Below are 18665 nucleotides of genomic sequence, written 5' to 3'. Positions count from 1 at the left end.
TCATGGACCACATGGAGTAACAAAGGTTGTAGACGCCAGACAGACTCTCACTTTAATGGAACTCTCAGCCTTCATCTTCTCTACTTGTTTGGGGAAGTGATGTAACAGCAATGATTTGGTTGAATGACTGCAAATGCACTCGGTACTCCAAATCCTTTTCTCTTTAGGGAACATCACTACTTAAGAGAATAAAAGAACACACTTCCCTAAGATGCTCCTAAGGCTCTTTTCAATTACACAGGGAGGCTTTATTCTCGATCTTATTTCCACGCAGCCTACCTGGAAGGAGAAAAAAGGACACCTCCTCCCATCCCAGTGACCCTCTCTCCTTTGCATACATGTCCTGTATGATCCCCTTGTTTGCAATGCGAACAAGACTTACTCAATTTTAAGGAGTGGGACACAGTGGAAGTCTTGGATGTCACTCCTTAGGTTGACTTATAAAAGGACTGACTTCCTTCTTGGATATATACTCCTGGCATCGCTTGGGCTGGGGGATGCAGGCTGCCATTTTGTCAGCATCCCTGTGGGGAAGACCACACAGTGCAGCAAGGCACACGGGCCCTGACTGCAACAGCCTGCAAGGAACTAAATCCTGGGAACAACTATGCGAACTGCCTTGTAAGTGAATTTGCAGCCTCAGCAAACTGACTGCATCCTCAAGAAAGACCTGCAAGCCTCCAGCCAAGATGCTCCCCAGAAACCATTGTTTCAAGCTTCTCAGTTGGAGTAACTTGTTGCTCAGCAATAGATAACTAATGTACTCACCTAACTCAGATGTCAGGTGTTTAGGGGACTGTCACTAAAATACCCTCCTGACCTAGTATTAATACAACATAAGGAGAAGCAGGATTCTTGGGCTGGCTTGGCAATTTGGCAGCATGAACTAGCGTGGGGCTCCTACCTAATTCTACACATGGGCGATGAGACCTTTGAACATTTTTATTTTTCAACGTGAAACTCGGCAGTGTCTTAGTTTAAAACTCAGCTTAACCTTTGTAGCTATAAACTGACGACACTGTCTTATCATCGAGCCTTGGGGATGGGAGAAAGATGGGTGATATCAACATTTCTCACTAAGGTTACACCTCCAGGCTGGCAGGATCCGAAGGAAGGTTCTTTTCCCTCACCCCTTTTCACGTCTCAACTGCAGACTTTTCTGACTCCAAGAAAACCACCTTCGGTTCGGTAAAGGTGTTAGGGGCAGGGGAAACACTAGTCCTTTTGTTCCCGGCGATCTCCAGCGTGTAGGAAGAAACGCTGCGGAGCTGGGAGGTGCGGGGAGCCCCTGGAAAGTTGGGCGGGCTCTGTGTTCGCTCCAGCTCTGGGGAGTTTCTCAAACCTCAGAGAGAGGAATTCCCAGTTTTCGGAAAGTTGTGCAAAACGAACCCCTGAGGCCTAGAAAGCCACGTCCCTAGTCACGAGGGCCGCGGCGCCTCCAGCCCGGGCTGCGCCGCCGGGGGGCACCCCGCAGGAGGGCGACCCTGGCAGGTCCCAACTTCCCCCCGCGGGCCGGGCGCGCAGGGGGCGGGGCACCCTCCCTCCTCTCCCCCTCCCCCTGCCCTGCCCTGCCCTGCCCTCCCCTCCCCCTGCCCGCCCCGCGCTCTCCCCACCCACTTCCCTTTCTCCGCCGGGCAGCCCGGCGGGCGCGACCTCTCCGGGCAGTGACGCGCAGGGAGGAGCCCGGCGCCAAAGGGGGAGCGATGCGCGGGCCCCGCCGCACCCCGAGCCCGCCCCCGGCCGCCCGCCGCCTCTCGGGCCGGCGGCGGGAGTGAGCGCAGCGCGGGGTGCGGAGCGGCCGGCCGGCCCGCGATGTCACCATTGTTCAGCTGGGTGGCCAAGGTAGGCGGCGCCGGGCGGGAGCCGGTCCCGGAGCGGGCGTCCTGCGCCGCGGGGGCCGCCGAGCCCGGCTCTCCGACCACCGCTCGTAACCGCCTGGCGGTGAGGGGCCCGGAGGCGGGGGGCGCGGCGGGCTGGGGTCCGATCCGGCGCGGGGCGCGCGCGGAGCGAGGGTCCGAGCGGACTTGGGGGCGCGCGCAGCCGGACACCCGGCGCCCGGACGGTCGGCGCGGCCCGCGTGGCGCACCGGTTGGCTCATTCATTAGTCCTGCGCCCCCGGGGCGAGCAGCAAGTGTGTCAGGCCCGTTTCACAGGTGGGGCGCGGGGGGCTGCGCGCGGGGCCGCGCGCCCCTGCCCCGCGCGGTCCCCCGCGCGCCCCGGATTCCCGGCCGGCTGTTTCCGGCGCCCGCGCCGCGGGTGTCATCCTCCGGGGTGCAAGTTTGTGCTGGGGGTGTGGGGGTCTGGGGGTGGGCTGAGTGTGCAGAGGCTGAGCCGGGCGCCCACACGGGGTCTTTGTTTTTAACTCTGGTTTTAAAGGAAAGGTCCGACCCAGAGATGATTTATTTACATGTTAATGGAAATCTCAACCTCAATCCAGCAAATAGTTTTTTGAGTGTTGATTACCTGCAAAACTTGGGCTTATATTTTGGCACTGTACCTACTTGGGTATGCCTTAGGTCTATCAAGAACATTTACAACACTCATTGTTTGGTTATATACTTTACAATTACCATTAATTTATTAACTGTCTTAATATTTCTGGGTCTAGCCTTATCGTATAATCTTCTCATTGAAAATATTTATTTTCTTTTCCTACCGTCAGTTAATAATGTTATCTCAGAAACTCCCTACCCTTCACCAGTAAGTGTGAAATAATCACTAGGTCTAATTAAAAAGATTTTACCAAAATAAAAAAAAATTAAAAAAAAGGTCCGAAGTCTGCATTTTAAATGCAAGTTTTTTTTTTTTTTTTTTTTTTTTTTTTTTTTACTATTTCCCGAAAGTTTTCTTTTCAGGACATCGATGCCTTCAGATTTTATGAGCGTTGCCGATGCAGGCCGATTCCACTGTTGCTAAAATGACGGGGTTGGAGTGTATTTCTAGAGTTCCCGGCAGCTGGAGATCACAGCAATAATTTTTTCAGCTTCCCCAGGCATGCCAGGTGTTATGTGTTTTGAATGGTGCCTTCCCTGCAGGCTTTGAAGGCCCGCGGCATCTTTCTGGCACTGGGCGGACTCCTCCCTGTGCCAGCCACTTAGGCTGTGCCACCTGGTGGGTGGCAGTTTTGAGGAACAAGCTCATATCGAGAACCCGTTAGCTATTCTGCACCCCTTTACGAACAATATTTAGGCGGCAGTTATTGCTCTAGTTATGATGCAACCCTCTTAGCTAATTTTTTTTTTTTTTGAAAAAAAAAAAGCCTGTTTGTGAGACAGGTGAGGCTTTACCAATCGTTTAGGAACAATAAAATGGAGACAGAAACCGGATAACCTGAGTTGTTAGATAGGCACCGAATCCTCACCAGAATCTTCACTTCCTGAAACTTGGCTGTTGTAAGCTTTTGAGTCTTATCTTACAGTTAAGTACTGCAGAAAACTGACAGTGTCCAGATTTTCTGGTTTGAACAATGCTAAATTTAAATAGTGGCGTTATGTGGTAATTCAGGGTGTCTTGTCTATATTTTAGTTACTGTAGATAGAGAATTTGAGTCTACTTTTGTATTGTTATATTTTTATACTTTAAGGTCAGAGGAGGAAAAAAAGATTCATGTTTTATTCCAAAGTCAGAAGAAGTAATGTTAGAAAAGAACTTACTGATAGTATTGTTTTACCGTTTTATTTACTTTAACAAAAATAAACTAACAAGGTGCTTTTCACTATAGGAGAGAGATGGACTTTCGTTTACTTTGGACTCCAGAGGTGATAGGGAAAACACCAAGTAACTGCCTTAAGTAAATAACCCCCCCACCAAAAAAAAAAAATATCAAGGCCTTTACAAGGATCTTGCATCTTCAAGTGGCAATATTTTTGAAAAACTCATGTGAATGAACTATGTATGTTGATCATTTGATCTAGAGTCTGAATTATCACAGAATTATTTAAACTACAGAACAACAATATAAAAAATAACTATGAAAGGACTTTGGAACAAATTGTAACTTGGCAACATAATTGAAAAAAAATTTATATTTCACCTCCTTTAGCTGGTAGGTTATTATAAATTGTATCCTGAAGTTGAATATTTTTTTTTTTATAGACAATGTTATTCTGTGACATCTTTTAGAATGTGAAGTTATTTGAAAGTTTATTTCTTGGTGTTATAGATTATAAGAGTGGTGCTCTGTGAGACCTATTTGGCTTCTGGTTAAAGAGCCATCATTACATACTTTGTGAAATAAACCAGGGAATGTTTTAAAGGCAGGGACAAGAGGCTCAGATAATATACAGAATGTGCATAATCCCTAAGTGTGTTTGTTTACATTTGACTTTAGAATGACCCTTCTAGAGCACATAATACATGTGGACACACACCTCACAAATACTTGCACATACAATGGCTTTTCTATTTTGACCTTTGCAGACTGCAGCTCCACATCTGGTGGGGAAAGAGCAGGGAAGTGGGGGTCTCTTGATGCAGATAGATGCCTGGGTGTGAATTTATTTTTCGTGGGTAGCGCATTAATACTGTGTGTGAACATTGAAGATGTTCAAGAGAGTGATTTCATGGTCCAGGAATAAAGCCAAAAGAGGGAAGAATTTTATTTCAAAGAGACTGCTTAAAAAATGTGCTGTTTAAAAAACTGGATATAACCTGGAACATAAGGCAGGTGTCTGTTGTCCTGATCACAAATGAAGCCAGGTTTTATAGAGGTGTAATTTCTTGATTAGTATTTTATTAGGGACACTTGGATTTTTACACAGATTATAAATAAAAATCAGTGTCTCAAGCTCTGTGAATTTCATACTAATCCCACAGCCAACCCCAACAATCTGGCAGTTTTGAGTATTTCTGATGATTGTTTCTATATCTGTGTATGTTATTGGGGACTAACTGCAGGGAAACTGTGAGTACTTTCTGAAGACATGCATTTGCCACCTGTTTGTAAAGGTAGTGGTTAAGATTATTGCTAGTATCTCAAATTAGTAGATTTAAAATATGTCAGTTTATTAAATAAAATGGAAAATGGGACCTCAATATGGCCAAGTTTGTTGCATTCTCTCAAATGCAAATATGTTTTATATAGTTTATTCCCTGTATTAAGTTATTTTCCAGTGCTCATGTACTCTTACTCAGCAGATGTCTGCTGGGTACCTTCTGTATACCGTGCACTGTTCATGCCCTGGAGGAGTTAGTTCATTTTGCACAATAGGTTTATTTTTCAAAAAGTGTATACACAGAAGCTTTGTGTTTTTTTAAAGATTTATTTTTATTTATTTATGCATACAAAACCTGGGGTGTAGGCTAGAGGTGCAGGGCTGGGTGAGAGGATTCACCAGAGACAGAGTGGGGAGCAGAACAGGCAGATTGACTGAAACACACTGCTGAGGGGAACAGTGAGTGGGTCAGGAGAGGTCTGCTGCGCCATATGGTTCAGCTCCATGGTCAGGGATCAAAGTCATGCTGCAGTGGCTGTGCCACTAACTTAATGGTACTGAGACTTAACCCCTTGCGCCACCAGGGAGGACCAGAAGCTTTGTAAACAAATATTTAAAATTGCATTAGGGAAGAGATCCTTCTGTAAAATAAGCAACCCATCATTTATTTATTTATTTATTTATTTATTTATTTATTTAAGATTTATTTATTTATTTATTTATTTATTTATTTATTTATTTATTTATGCAAGCACTGGGTACAGCCAGAAGGCAGGAGGGTGAGAGAATTCACCAGAGCCAGAGCGGGGAGCAGGGCAGGCAGAAGGACCGAAGTACACTGCTGAGGGGAGCAGTGGGCGGCAGGAGAGGTCTGCGCGCCATGTGGGACCCTCCTCCGGTGGCCAGGGAGCAGCCGGGGATCGAACCTGCGCTGCAGAGGCTGCGGGCAGCTTCGCAACCCAGCGCTCAACCGCTGCGCCACTGGGGAGGCCCCATCACTTATATTTTTAATGTAAAACCGGGCTTTATATTTATATTTAACGTTGTTTAAAACATAGTCACCATTCAACAAGTCATGTAACAAATGTGATCAACACAGCCAATTACTGAGTACCTGTTGGGTGCCCATACAATTGAAGTAGCTGCAGATTTATCAGTGAACAAGGTAGTCGCCTGGTGCCTGCTTTCACAGAGCTCTCATTCTAGGCAAGAGAGGCAAAGAAAGTGCAAATACATAAACAAGGTAATTTCAGATGGTGGTAAGTGAAAGGAAGAAGTGGACAAGGCTGTTGGATAGAGTGATTGGCCTTGGGTGGTGTTTCATCTGAGTACTAGTACTAGTGCTGCCTTGAATGTGTTTCAGGCAGAGGGAATAGCAGGGACTAAGACCTGGAGGTGTCCCTGCGCATGTTAAAGCAGCAGAAGGCAGACGTGACTGCAGTGTAGGGGGTGGACTTGTGTCCTGGAGTGTGGTTTGGGGCTCTGCAGGCACAGGACATGCTTTGGAGGGGCTTTTAAGTTCTGTGGGAAGCCATTAGAGGGTGTGAAGGGAGGACTGGCAGTAGCATAAGCTGATGCTCAGTGGGAGCAGAGCGATCCCTTAGGCTGTTGTGGTTTCAGGCAGGGGATGATAATGGCCGGCTGGACCTCAGTGATAGGAAGGAGAAAGAGTGGATACTTATTCTTCATCTTCTGAAATGATGGGATCTCTAGTGGCTTGGCTAACTTGTTTGTCTGAGATTGGTGTGATTGAGTAACTAATTGCTGCTTCTGTGCTGTTTACTTTTTTTTTTTTAAATATTTATTTATTTATTTATACAAGCCCTGGGTACAGTGAGAAGCGTGGGAGGGTGAGAGAATTCACCAGAGCCAGAGCGGGGAGCAGAGCAGGCAGAAGGACCGAAGTACACTGCTGAGGGGAGCAGCGGGCGGCAGGAGAGGTCTGCGCGCCATGTGGGACCCTCCTCCGGTGGCCGGGAACGGCTGGGGATCAAACTGGTGCTGCAGAGGCTGCTGGCAGCTTCACAACCCAGCGCTCAACCACTGCGCCACTGGGGAGGCCCTGTGCTGTTTACTTTTAACCACAGCTTTCTGCTCAGTTTTCCTAAGGCTGAGTTGATTTACTTAGCTCTGTGGTTTCCTGCAGACAGGATCAGCCCACCTTGGGTGCCTCTGACCAGTTGGGCTTGCCCTTGTGTTTATTTGTTCGCTTTCCTGTAAATGTGAATCCACTGTCGCTGTTATCCAGCTATTAGTGTAGCTGTTACATACACTGCAGCTAGTCATCTGCTGCTGTCTTGCTTAGTTGGTTTGTTCCTGAGGTGTGCCCTGGGTTGACCTGATGAGTTATTTATTTTTTTTTCTTTTGTAGACGTCTGTCACTTTTAATTAGTGGATGTTTGAATTTATTAAAGAGGGGAGAACTCCTTGTCAGAATCAAACCATTCCTTGAATTTGAACAATTTGCTGCCTTGGCTAAGTAGAGCTGGCATAGCCTTGACCAAGATTTCAGCAGCTCATCGTTGGCATGTTTTTTGGTTCTGGTACTTTCTTTGGGTTTTGGAAGTTCCAGTTGCTTCAAGTGACAGTAACTTGGGCACAGGTTGGTTTTTACTAAGAGGGAACAGGGAAAAGCAGGAATAGAAATGCCACCTTCTCTGCAACAGCCCGCTGAGTCCAGAGCAGACCTCGTAATGAGAAAAAAGCACTCGGCTTCCATTTCTGGAAGTCATATCTTGTTATCCTTTCCCTGAAACATCTCTGATTATTTACCATTCATTCATTGGATGACTGTTCTGAACAAGGCAGAAAATAACCTCTAAGACATTTCCCCTGCTCAGGCTGGGGAGCTCCATGGACTGGGCTGTGTCGAGTCACTCCTGCCCCAGCTGCAGGTGGCTGAAGGGGGTTAGCCAGGAAGGGCAGGCTGTGCCAGGCAGTTGGTGAGTGTGTGCAGGGACCTTAGAAGAACCTGTCACAGCTGTTGTGCTCCTGACCCGCAGGAGAATCAGCTGAACGTCATAGACAACGGGACTGGACAGGGGAGCTAGGCCAGGTGGGATGCGGATGCCTTCAGAGAAGCCGGCGTTTTATCCTGGACCGTTTGACCAATGCTGCCCTTTCCCCACCTGTCTGTGTTGCATTCTGAGATGCCTTGTATTTCAATTATTTGACAACCTTATCTCCTTTGCTAGCCTGTAAATTCCACACCCAGGAGTGGTATTGCCTTATTTGCAGTGCCTGGCAGTCACTTGGGCATCTTGTTAGAATGGAGTTCCACTTTAGTAGGTCTGGCATAGAACCAAAGATTCTGTATTTCTACAAGCACCAGCGGCTGCTGGTGTGGGACCACGTTTGAGAAGCAAGGTTTTCAGTGTATCCATTTTTTTCTGTTACCCCACCACTAGTCATAGGAATTGTTAATTTTGGGGGGAACAAATGCCATGATTTCATATTAGTTATTTGTATTTCTAAGAGGATAATAGTGGAAATAGTGTCCCATGATATAAAACTTAAAAAAATTAGTAATAACATTGAAATTGAGCGTCTGGGAAGGAAACATTTGCACTGCATACTCTTGCACCTTTTAAAAAACTTGAACTTTGGGCCTCCCTGGTGGTGCAGGGGTTAAAGTCTCAGTGCTATCAAGCTATCACCAGCCACTGTGACATAAGTTCGATTCCCAGCCATGGAGCTAACCCACATGGTGCAGCAGACCTCTCCTGTCTCACCCACTGCTCCCCTCAGCAGTGTATTTCAGTCTACCTGTTCTATTCCCCACTCTGACTCTGGTGAATCTTCTCAATTTACCCCACGGCCTCTCCTCCACCACCTGCCGCCACCGGCCTCATCTGGCCTATACCCCAGCTCTTGTATGCATTAAAAAAAAAAAAAAATAACTTGAACTCTTATGTTTTAACTGTGCATCTTATTGAATTAAAAAAATATTTTGGCCTTTCTTCTTTTGCAGTACATGTAGCTTTGTCCAAATGCCATTAGAATATTGTAATAGACAAATTATCAGATTATTATTGAAATATAGAGTCAAATTGACCCCCTTTTCCTATTCCCAAACACATTTTATTTTTAGAGCAATTTTAAAGCACAGCAAAATTGAGCAGGAGTTACAAATATTTCTCCGTTGCCACACATGCATCGCCTTCCCATTTTCAGAATATCTCCAAGCATTGTGGTACATTTCTAACAGCTGTTGAACTGATATTGATGCATCATTATAATCTAAGTCCATAGTTTATTGTTTTTGCACATGCTATGGATTTGTATCTGTAGGATAATGGCATGTATCTGTACTGTCATACAGAGTGGTTTCATAGTCCTGAGACTTGTCTGTGTTTTACCTGTTCATCTCTTCTTCTTCCCCCTCTCTGGCGACTGCTGATATTTATAGTTTTTCCTTTTCCAGAATGTCATCTCGGGGGATGGAATTTTAGAGTACATGATTTTCAGATTGACTTCTTTCACTTAATAATAAACATTTAAGTTTTTTTGCATCTTTTCATGGCTTGATAGCATACTTTGAACAGTAATCTGTTGTGTGAACTATAGTTTATTCATTTGTTGAAGAAAGGACATTTTAGTTGCATCCAAGTTTTGCCAGTTGTCGAAGCTGCTGTAAACACCTGTGTGTAGGTTTTTGTGTACATAAGTTTTCATTTCTTTTGGGCAAATACTGTTGTTGGATCACATAGTAAAAATATGCTTATTTTTATAGCTGGCAAACTGTCTTTGAAAGTGAAAGTGGCTATTCCATTTTGCAATCTCACTAGCAATGAATTTATGTTGTTCCACATCCTCACCAGCATTTGGTATTGTCACTGATCCAGATTGTGGTATTTAATGTGTAGTGGTGTCTTATTGTTGCCTTAATTTGCGTTTCCTTAATAGCATATGATATGGAACTCCACCTTGCTTTTGGTAAACTTTCAGTAGAAATAATAAATTAGCACTTTTGAATTTTATTGCATAATTCATGAAGGTGTTCAGGAACATCTGTAAAATTTATAGAAGAGCAAAATTTATATGGGTATATTTGTCAACCTACTTAAGGATCCCTAACTTTTCCATTATTGCTCTTATTACCCATTTTGCTGTTGGAAGAGTAATAAGCCAACAGTCTATAGTAGCTTGTTAGGATTTTTTTTTTTTAAAGATTTATTTGTTTATGCATACACGAGCTGGGGTATATGCCAGAGGTTTGGGGGATGGGAGTGAGAGGATTCACAAGAGACAGAGTGGGGAGCAGAACAGGTGGATTGACTGAAATACACTGCTGAGAGGAGCAGTGGGTGAGACAGGAGAGGTCTGCTGCACCATGTGGGTAGCTCCCTGGCCGGGGATTGAACTCATGCTGCAGTGGCTGCGGATAGCTTCACAGTGCTGAGTCTTAACCCCTTGTGCCACCAGGGGGGCCCTAGTTTGTTAGGTTTATGAGAAAGATGCGATGGAAGAAGAATTTCCTTAGTTTTTTTGCACTTAAACACTTTTCCTGTAGATTGTATGTCGTGCAATATTGGGATTAGAATCACAAGCTTTGTTTACTTGGAGCTTTGCTGGGTTAACTTTGCTGAGCCTATTTTCTCATCTGTTAAATTAACTTAATAATCTATTATGTATTCATTTATATATATATATATATATCTCCTATTTTAAAATCGAATAATGCCAAGATCCTCTTAGGAAATTGTGAATGTGCAAATGTCAACTATTTCATCATGGTTAAATGAGCAGTTTAAGTCAATGGTTTTTGTGTGTGCGGGCGCCCTGGTCCTGTGGATCCAGGCTGGGCTTTGAGCAGCTTGCAGCCTAGCAGTGAGAGGGACCCCTGTGAAGACAATGTGATTTAATGTAACATAGATGAATGACAGGGACTCATGTGGCCAGGGATGGGGGTGGGGGTGACATTTTTATAGAAGATGAGGTCTGAGCTAAATTGCCAAAGGAAGTTGGTTGCGTTGCAAGTCTTTGATATGGTAGATTATAAAAAAGAATAGGTAAGAAAAACTAGTGGTAGTTTTCTAGCATGTTTTGGACTTCTTCAGGGTTACTTCCCCACTGTTTGCCTTGTTTTGGAGACCAGTGATTTTAACCTTGGGGAAGACATGTCACATTGAATAAACTACAGGAGACTCAGGATTAAGAGCAGCCTTTTCTTCCATCCCAGCAGAGCCTTAGGTGTGCACATACCTGTCAGTAGTTGTGGTCACTGTGGTGTGACCAGACTGTAAACTCAAATGTAGTCCCTTTGGCTCTTTTTAACCTGAGGAAACCGAGAAGCAGAGCAATGAAGTAACCTGATTCAGACAAGATCACACAGCTAATTTGTGGCAGAATTTAAACCCACAAGGTCTTGGGGTTTGCATCCCTTGTTAATGTCCCCCCCTACAGTTTTGTTCACTCTGTCTCCAAGTATTTCATTCAAATTAAAAGCATGAATGTCTCTTAAAGGCTATATCATACTTCAGAACATTTAATCACACTAGTGTATCATGTGTATCACAGTAGGTTGAGGTGCCTGCAGGGAAATGAGCTAAGAAGGAAGCATGATGGCGAGCAGTCTGGGGGTTGAGTGGAGAGCTTCTGACATGTGAAGGTGTTGTAAAAGCTTAAGACCCAGGAAGAAGCTGGCGCTTGAGTGCTGATGCACTTAGGGCTCACATTTGCAGCAGGTCGCCTCATGGAGGATGGGGTAGATGTGCATAATGTATTCTCTTCTTTAATATGAGAGATTGAGTCTGTTTAGAAAAACATTACCTATAAAGTGGATTTAACGATTTTTTTTTTTTTAAGATTTATTTATTTATACAAGCACTGGGTACAGTCTGAAGCGTGGAGGGTGAGCGGATTCACCAGAGCCAGAGCAGGGAGCAGAACAGGCAGACTGACAAAATACACTGCTGAGGAGAGCAGTGGGCAGCAGGAGAGGTCTGTGCGCCATGTGGGACCCTTGCCTATGGCCTGGGATCGAACTGGCGCTGCAGAGGCTACAGGCAGCTTTGCAGCTCAGTGCTCAACTGCTGCGCCACCCGGGGAGGCCCGCAAAGTGGATTTAAAGGAGGGAAAATTACATCAGAGTAAACACAAACCTAGTAAAGAAGGGGTGATTGTTTTGTGTTGGGAATAGCCAAACTCCAGGGCATGGTGGAAGGTAGTGGTACTGTTCCTCTTTTCTTTTTTAAAAATATTTATATTTATTTCTTTATTATGCATACAGTAACGGGGTGGGGGGGGTTAAGAAGATTCACCAGAGACAGAGTGGGGAACAGAACAAGCAGATCCACTGAAACACACTACTGAGGGGTGCAGCAGGCGAGACAGGAGAGATCTGCTGCATCATGTGGGTTAGCTCCCTGGCCAGGGATGGAACTCGTGCTGCAGTGGATGGCAGTAGCTTGATAGCACTAAGACTTTAACCCCTGTACCACTAGGGAGGCCCTCTTCTCACTCTTTTTGGAAAGCGGTATGAAGAAACTGAAGTTCAGAGAAGTCAGGCAACTTGTCAGAGCCACTGAGATTACACTTTGAGTTGTCTAGCTCTAAATCTGTGTTTTATCATAGTGCCCATGCCATCTCTGTAATAAAGGGATTGCAACTCTTATCCAGGATCTGAAACAAGGGAAGGGTCAAAACTTAGAAAATTATCTTCTCCCATCAGGAAATTTTCCTCCCTTAGGTGAGAGGCATAAGATGATGCTTAAAACAAACAAACAAACAACAGTTGTTGAGGATTGAAGGTATGCAAAAAGTAGAGCTAGGTAGTAATTTTAAAATCCCTGAATTTCATGGTGTTTTTTTTGTTTGGAAGAAAAACAAGAAATAAGAGGAAAAAATGAGTGGTAGGAAGAGTGAAGATAGGTCAAGATTGTGGGGAGGTTGGGGCAATCTATTGCTACACTGAAAAAGATCAGTTTTGGGGTGACTGGAAGCCGAGTTTTCAGTTTTCTTGTTGACGTCAGTTGTGAGCTTTAGGAAGTTACCACTTCATTTGATATTCTTTTTGAAGTATATGGAACCATGTTTCCTAGTGACTCACTTCTGGAAAATTCTCTTTATGTTAAGTCTATTATGAATTGGCTCTTCAGAGGATCCTGTCAGAGTAGGCATTCTCTCCAGTGGAGGGTTGAAGACTGGACAGGAAGTTAAAGGCTGGGGTTGGAGGCGCAGGCTTGCCCTGAGTCTGCTCTTTAATCTGGGTTAGATGCCACGGGCATAACAACCTTTGCTCTGCTACCCATTGGGAGTCCTGTCTTGGGCCTCCACAGCGTGATGTTGATCGAGGTGGATGTGAGCTGTCAAGCACACCTTGTGATAAATGTGTGAGGGGTGTGTGTAACCACACTTCTGTTGAATTTTCTGCCTTATACTTCAACTTATACTTCCCTGGGCCTCAGTCCTTCACCTATAAATGAAGAAATTGCATTGAATGATTGCTATGATTTTTCTCAACTCTGAATCTGTCTCTGTGAAATGAAGTCATTTTGGACCTGCTGTCTTAAATGGGCCACCTTGGGTAAGGAAGAGGGCCCCCCCCCCCGAGCCCTCCTAGTCTTCCTTCTCCCCCTGACACCCCCTAGCTGTGACCTCGGACAAGAGACTGTCAATACGTGGGCATGTTTGTCCACAGCATGTTCGTCCACAGCACGGGGCTAACAGCCACCCTCGGGCGGTGGAGGGTTGATCCACATCACACCCTTAGAACCTTGCCTGGCTCAGATTAAGCACTTAGTAAGTGTTGGCCTTTGCCATCAATCTGTCACTGTCATCATCATCATTGAATATAGGGGCAGAGAAAACCTTTGTGGTTGTTCAGTTCTGTTCCCGTTTTTTAAAAAAATGAAAAAAAAAAGTGAGCTGCCCAGAGGTGAAGTAGCTAAGGTTTTAAAACAAGTATCTGACTCAGTCCAGAGTTCTGTTCATCACGGGGTATACACCATGACACTTAGATTCGCTCTTTCGTGTTTTTTTTTTTTTTTTTTTTAATCACAAACCTCATGAATTAAGCATAAGCCTCTGGCTCAGTAGTATAGAGCAAGAGCAAAATGCTTTGGGCAGGGCATCATGATTTAGATTAGATACGGGGAGAGCAGGCCAGAGAGACTCACATGGACTTCTGCCACCAGCAGCTGCTCTGACCTTGCCTGCAGGTCATGACTCTGTCTTGACTTCCTCTTCCTGAAAATTGAGATGGGTTGGGCTACTCAACCATTTCTGAAGCTCTTTCTTCGCCAAAAATACTGTGAAGAATGTCTTCACTGCCAGAGCTACCGAACTCCAGGAAATAGTGTGCCAGCCAGATCCTCCAATTTTGGAAAACTTTAAAAATAGGAAGGAAATATATTTGTTTAGAAGAGTTTATAATTGTAAGCCTAATTAAAGCAGAGAATCAACCAAATGATACTTTGGGGAAGTTCTTTTTACAGGGTAGTCAAGAAATCAGTCACTAGGTACACTGTACCTGCACCCTAAGAACTTTGAGACATTTGCTTAAGGACTTTTACACAGGTCTGTTGTGATGGTCTCCATTGTGTTGGCCTTTTACAAAAAATGTAAGCCTCCAAATTTAAAATATTACAGATTTAATTGTGAAACTTGACACTGGGAATGTTATAGGACAGGAAGATTTAATTGTGAAACTTGACACTGGGAATGTTATAGGACAGGAAGAGGGGCAGCCCAAACCCCGCAAACCTGCCTATTCTACATGGGTTCTGCCATCCGCCGCATCAACACAAAACATAGGAGACTAATGGGAAGGATCTTTAATAAAACTAGGAAACAATGGGCCTCCCCGGTGGCGCAGCGGTTGAGCGCTGGGTTGTGAAGCTGCCCGCAGCCTCTGCAGTGCCGGTTCGATCCCCGGCTGCTCCCCGGCCACTGGAGAAGGGTCCCACATGGCACGCAGACCTCTCCTGCTGCCCGCTGCTCCCCTCAGCAGTGTACTTCGGTCCTTCTGCCTGCTCTGCTCCCGGCTCTGGCTCTGGTGAATTCTCTCACCCTCCCGTGCTTCTGACTGTACCCAGTGCTTGTATGCATGTATGTATAAATCAATCAAGCAATAAATAAATAAATCTTTAAAAAAAAATATTAAAAAAAAATAAATAAATAAAACTAGGAAACAATACAGGTAAGGCAAAGAGTCTAGTTTCTAAATGAAGCACCCAAAGTTACCCGTCCCCTCGTGGGTAAAAGTCCATCCAAATGGGATTGGCCCAGAGCAAGGCCCCAAAGCCTGCCACAAGTCTAAAGCATCTTCCAGTGGGGACCCACAGCAAAGGGTCACAAACAACCGGACAAGCCCGGAAGGAAAAGAGCAAAATCAACATCAAGATAAAAGCTGCCATTGTCACCTCCCCATGGGTCTCACCCACATCTGTGTCACCCCATCCATGACCAAAAGACAAGCGCAGTTTCTTCACGTGTCTCTAGGCTCCATCCTGCTTCCTTCCTCAGTCTCTTCTTCAGCTTCTCCCCTTCCTGCTCAGCTCCACCCTCCCTTGGGTGGGGCAGGGAACCTCCCCCTTTCCTGGGGACCACCCTGTTACAGGAATACAAACCAAAGTGATGAACTTTTGGGCTTACGAGTGATGAACTTACAAGTGATGAACTTGTGGGCTCTTGTGTATTGATTATTACTAACTGGATAGTTGAATACAGTAAATGTATTTATATGGTCATGTTACTGTAAATGGCCATGTTACTGAGTTGCTAGGTGAGTGGAAGGGGTTCTCATCCCAGATTTGAAAATATATATAGTCATACAGAGGGGCTTAATACTTCATGGGAACCCTTCGAGTCTCCACCACCCACTTTTAGTTCAAATGAAAAAACATACCAAAGTTTGAGACCATCCATTCTGCAGTGTTTTGACTGAGATTGTGATCTTTGGAGTTCTTTCCACAGGGAAAGAGCTCCGTATGCTAGACCACCAGAGCATACAATTCTGTGTTAATTGTTTTGCAATAACCACACTATTTAGGAGAGTCATGTGGTATTTCCAGATATTCTTGGCCAAAAGATGCAACTTCTACAACCACAGTGTCAACTGTGATATATAAATTGTGATCGTCTCAGTGCCAGGTACTTGGGACATGGTGCCAGGATGAAAAAGACACAATTCTGCCCTCATAGTGTGTGAAGGTGCCTAACACCGCCATCCTGCAGTAGCTTTTCAGTGCACAGGTGGTAATTTTCCAAACGCAGCAAATCTCATTTGACAATCTCACTGTTGATATTAATCAGCTGAGTGTGAATTATTGTCCTTCTCAAAATCATGGTTTTCGGTCAGGGCGCCAGGTCTGTGGTTTGGATGTGGGTGTGAAGACAAGTCTGCGGTGTCCTGCAGCTTCCCTCTGCTGATTTGAGAGCTCTTCAGATCTCAGTATCTTTTTGACTTTAGTTCTGACTAAATAGACATAGAGCCTGCCGAGCCTGCCTGGCCCCTTCCTGTGAGGGATAGGGTAACTCTCCCTTCAAGTCCTTCGTACAGACCTTGGGATGGGCATGGAAGCCTTCATGTCCACCTCGTGCCAGCTGTTACACTCAAAAGTGCAAACCAAGTAAGACTTGTCTTTTTTTTTTTTTTTTTAAAGATTTATTTATGCATACAAGAGCTGGGGTACAGGCCAGAGATGCGGGGGTGTGGTAGTGGTGGTAGTGGTGAGAGGATTCATCAGAAACAGAGCGGGGAACAGAACAGGCAGACTGACTGAAATACACTGCTGAGGGGAGCAGCGGGCGAGACAGGAGAGGTCTACTTGCCATGGGGGTTGCTCCCTGGTCAGCCCAGGATTGAACTTGTGCTACAGAGGCTGTGGATTGCTTCACAGTGTGGAGCTTAACCCCTTGCGCCACCAGGGAGGCCCAAGATTTGTGAGTCTTAAGAGACACCCCTGCGGGCCCGCCCCCCCAGCCCCCCCCATGTCACTGGGAAAGGAGGCGCTGGCTGCCCTTTTTTTTTTTCTTTTTCTTTTTTTTTAATTTAATGTGGGCTTAGAGGTTTTAGTCTAACTAGCAAGGACAATTTAAACAACGTCTATATTTCATTCCAACTAAAAGCAAGTCATGGGGATCTGGTTTGACCTAGAAAAAGAGCCCTGCACCGGGAGGCCCTGTCTGGCCTGGTCACTGCATGCCTGTCATTCCAGAGTCCTTCCTCTGAGGCTGCTTCCTGGTATAATGAATGAATTTAGTGAGTGGTTGGAGGGATGGAACGGCATGGTCTGAGGCATTGGAGGTGGAAATCCTAGAGACAGAAACCCAGGATGTGCTTGAATGGGACTGGGACCCCTTTCTGCCCCTCCTGTCCTCATTTGATGAGTAGGGAGCTCTCAGGGCAGAGCAGACGGAGCCCCATCATGGGGGGATCCAAAATGAGGATCAGAGCAGGGTGCTGGTGTTTGGAGATCGGAGGCGGGGGAGGCCTGGAAAGGTTGAGAATGGGCTCTGCTTCTGGAGATCTGGCTGCCAGTGGAGGGGGATGAATGGATGCCTATATGGGGCAGGATAGAGGCAAGGCTGCAGGGTTGGGGGGTTTTGGGGTACCACTGTTTGAGATTTTGGGCTCACAGAAAGAATGTGCATTCTAATGACTGGGAAGATGGAGAAAGGAGAGATAAGAATAGAAGCCATGTTCTAGGTTTGTTTTGTTTTTTAATTTGTTTATTTATGCATACAAGAGCTGGGGTGCAGGCCAGAGGTGTGGGGTGGTGGGGGAGGGGATTCACCAGAGACAGAGTGGGGAGCAGAACAGGCAGATCGACTGAAGCACACTGCTGAGAGGAGCAGCGGGCGAGTCAGGAGAGGTCTGCTGCGCCATGTGGGAATCTCCCTGCCCGGCCAGGGATTGAACTCCATCCACAGCACTGCGCTCAACCCGCTGCGCCACTGGGAAGGCCCCATATTCTAGATTTTTATTTATTTATTTTTTCATATTCTAGATTTTTAAACTATTTACCTGGAAGCATTTGGGAAACAAGGACTAAGGGAGAGAGAGACCTCTTTCGGGGCAAAGAGAATAAGCTTGATGTCCATGTTTCCTGCCTGAAGTCTGAGTGCTTCTTAAATGGGCTTCTGGAAATCTGAGTCAAGTTTAGGAAAAATTCAGAGCTAAAAATGTAGATTAAGAAATGATCTTTGTCGACTTTGGAGGAATGAATGAGATCCCTGGAGAGAGTCAGAATGTGGAGAAAAGCAAAACGCTATTAAGAGCCTTCCCCATCCGAAATGGAAGTGCATTTTACTATGTGCATTCTAAGGAAGATAATTGCATTAATTAGATTCCCTTACTCCATTTCTTCCCTGCAGGGCTTATCTTTATTTTTTTCCTTCTTCTTTTTATAATCAAGATGACGTCTCACCTTTGAAATGTTAATGTCCAGAGACTACACGTCCCACGTGGTAGAGAGTATTCTTGTTCCCTGATGTGGAATCAAGGGTAGACCAGAGTTCAGTCTCAACAAGTCACTGAAGCTTTTTGACACACATTACCCATTCGTCTGGCATGGGAAAAACAACAGAGCTTGACTGAGTTCCCAGCAGCAGCTCTTGGCTAGTGCAGCCCAGTCTTTATCTCTTGTCAGCCTTGGTTTCAGTGTTGGTTCTCTAGGAATGTTCCTGATTGTAAAATATCTGGTCTGATGAAGATGAAGTCAGCGCCCTTCCCCCCCCACCCCCCCCACCTCTCTAGAGGGCCCGAGGGAGGGGCAGAAAGGGAAG

General features: G+C 45.4%; 1 protein-coding gene across 8 annotated transcripts in view; it reads left to right on the top strand.

Annotated features, from left to right (window-relative positions):
• The window catches only part of TBC1D1 (TBC1 domain family member 1), a gene marked incomplete at both ends in the record, with an annotated part of 185311 nt that overhangs the window by 54202 nt on the left and 112444 nt on the right, over positions 1-18665 (top strand). Inside the window, one exon of one of the 8 annotated variants that reach the window (XM_084233766.1) lies at positions 1813-1842. The exons of the other annotated variants lie outside the window; for them this stretch is intronic. Coding sequence (XP_084089892.1) covers positions 1813-1842 — 30 coding nt within the window. Of the gene's footprint in view, positions 1-1812; positions 1843-18665 lie in introns of those variants that run through there. 8 annotated transcript variants of the gene reach the window in all.

Source organism: Talpa europaea, assembly GCF_964194135.1.
Source record: "Talpa europaea genome assembly, chromosome: 5".
Taxonomy (NCBI): domain Eukaryota; kingdom Metazoa; phylum Chordata; class Mammalia; order Eulipotyphla; family Talpidae; genus Talpa; species Talpa europaea.
The sequence above is the reverse complement of the archived record's forward strand: the minus strand, read 5'-3'. Positions and strand labels throughout refer to the sequence as shown.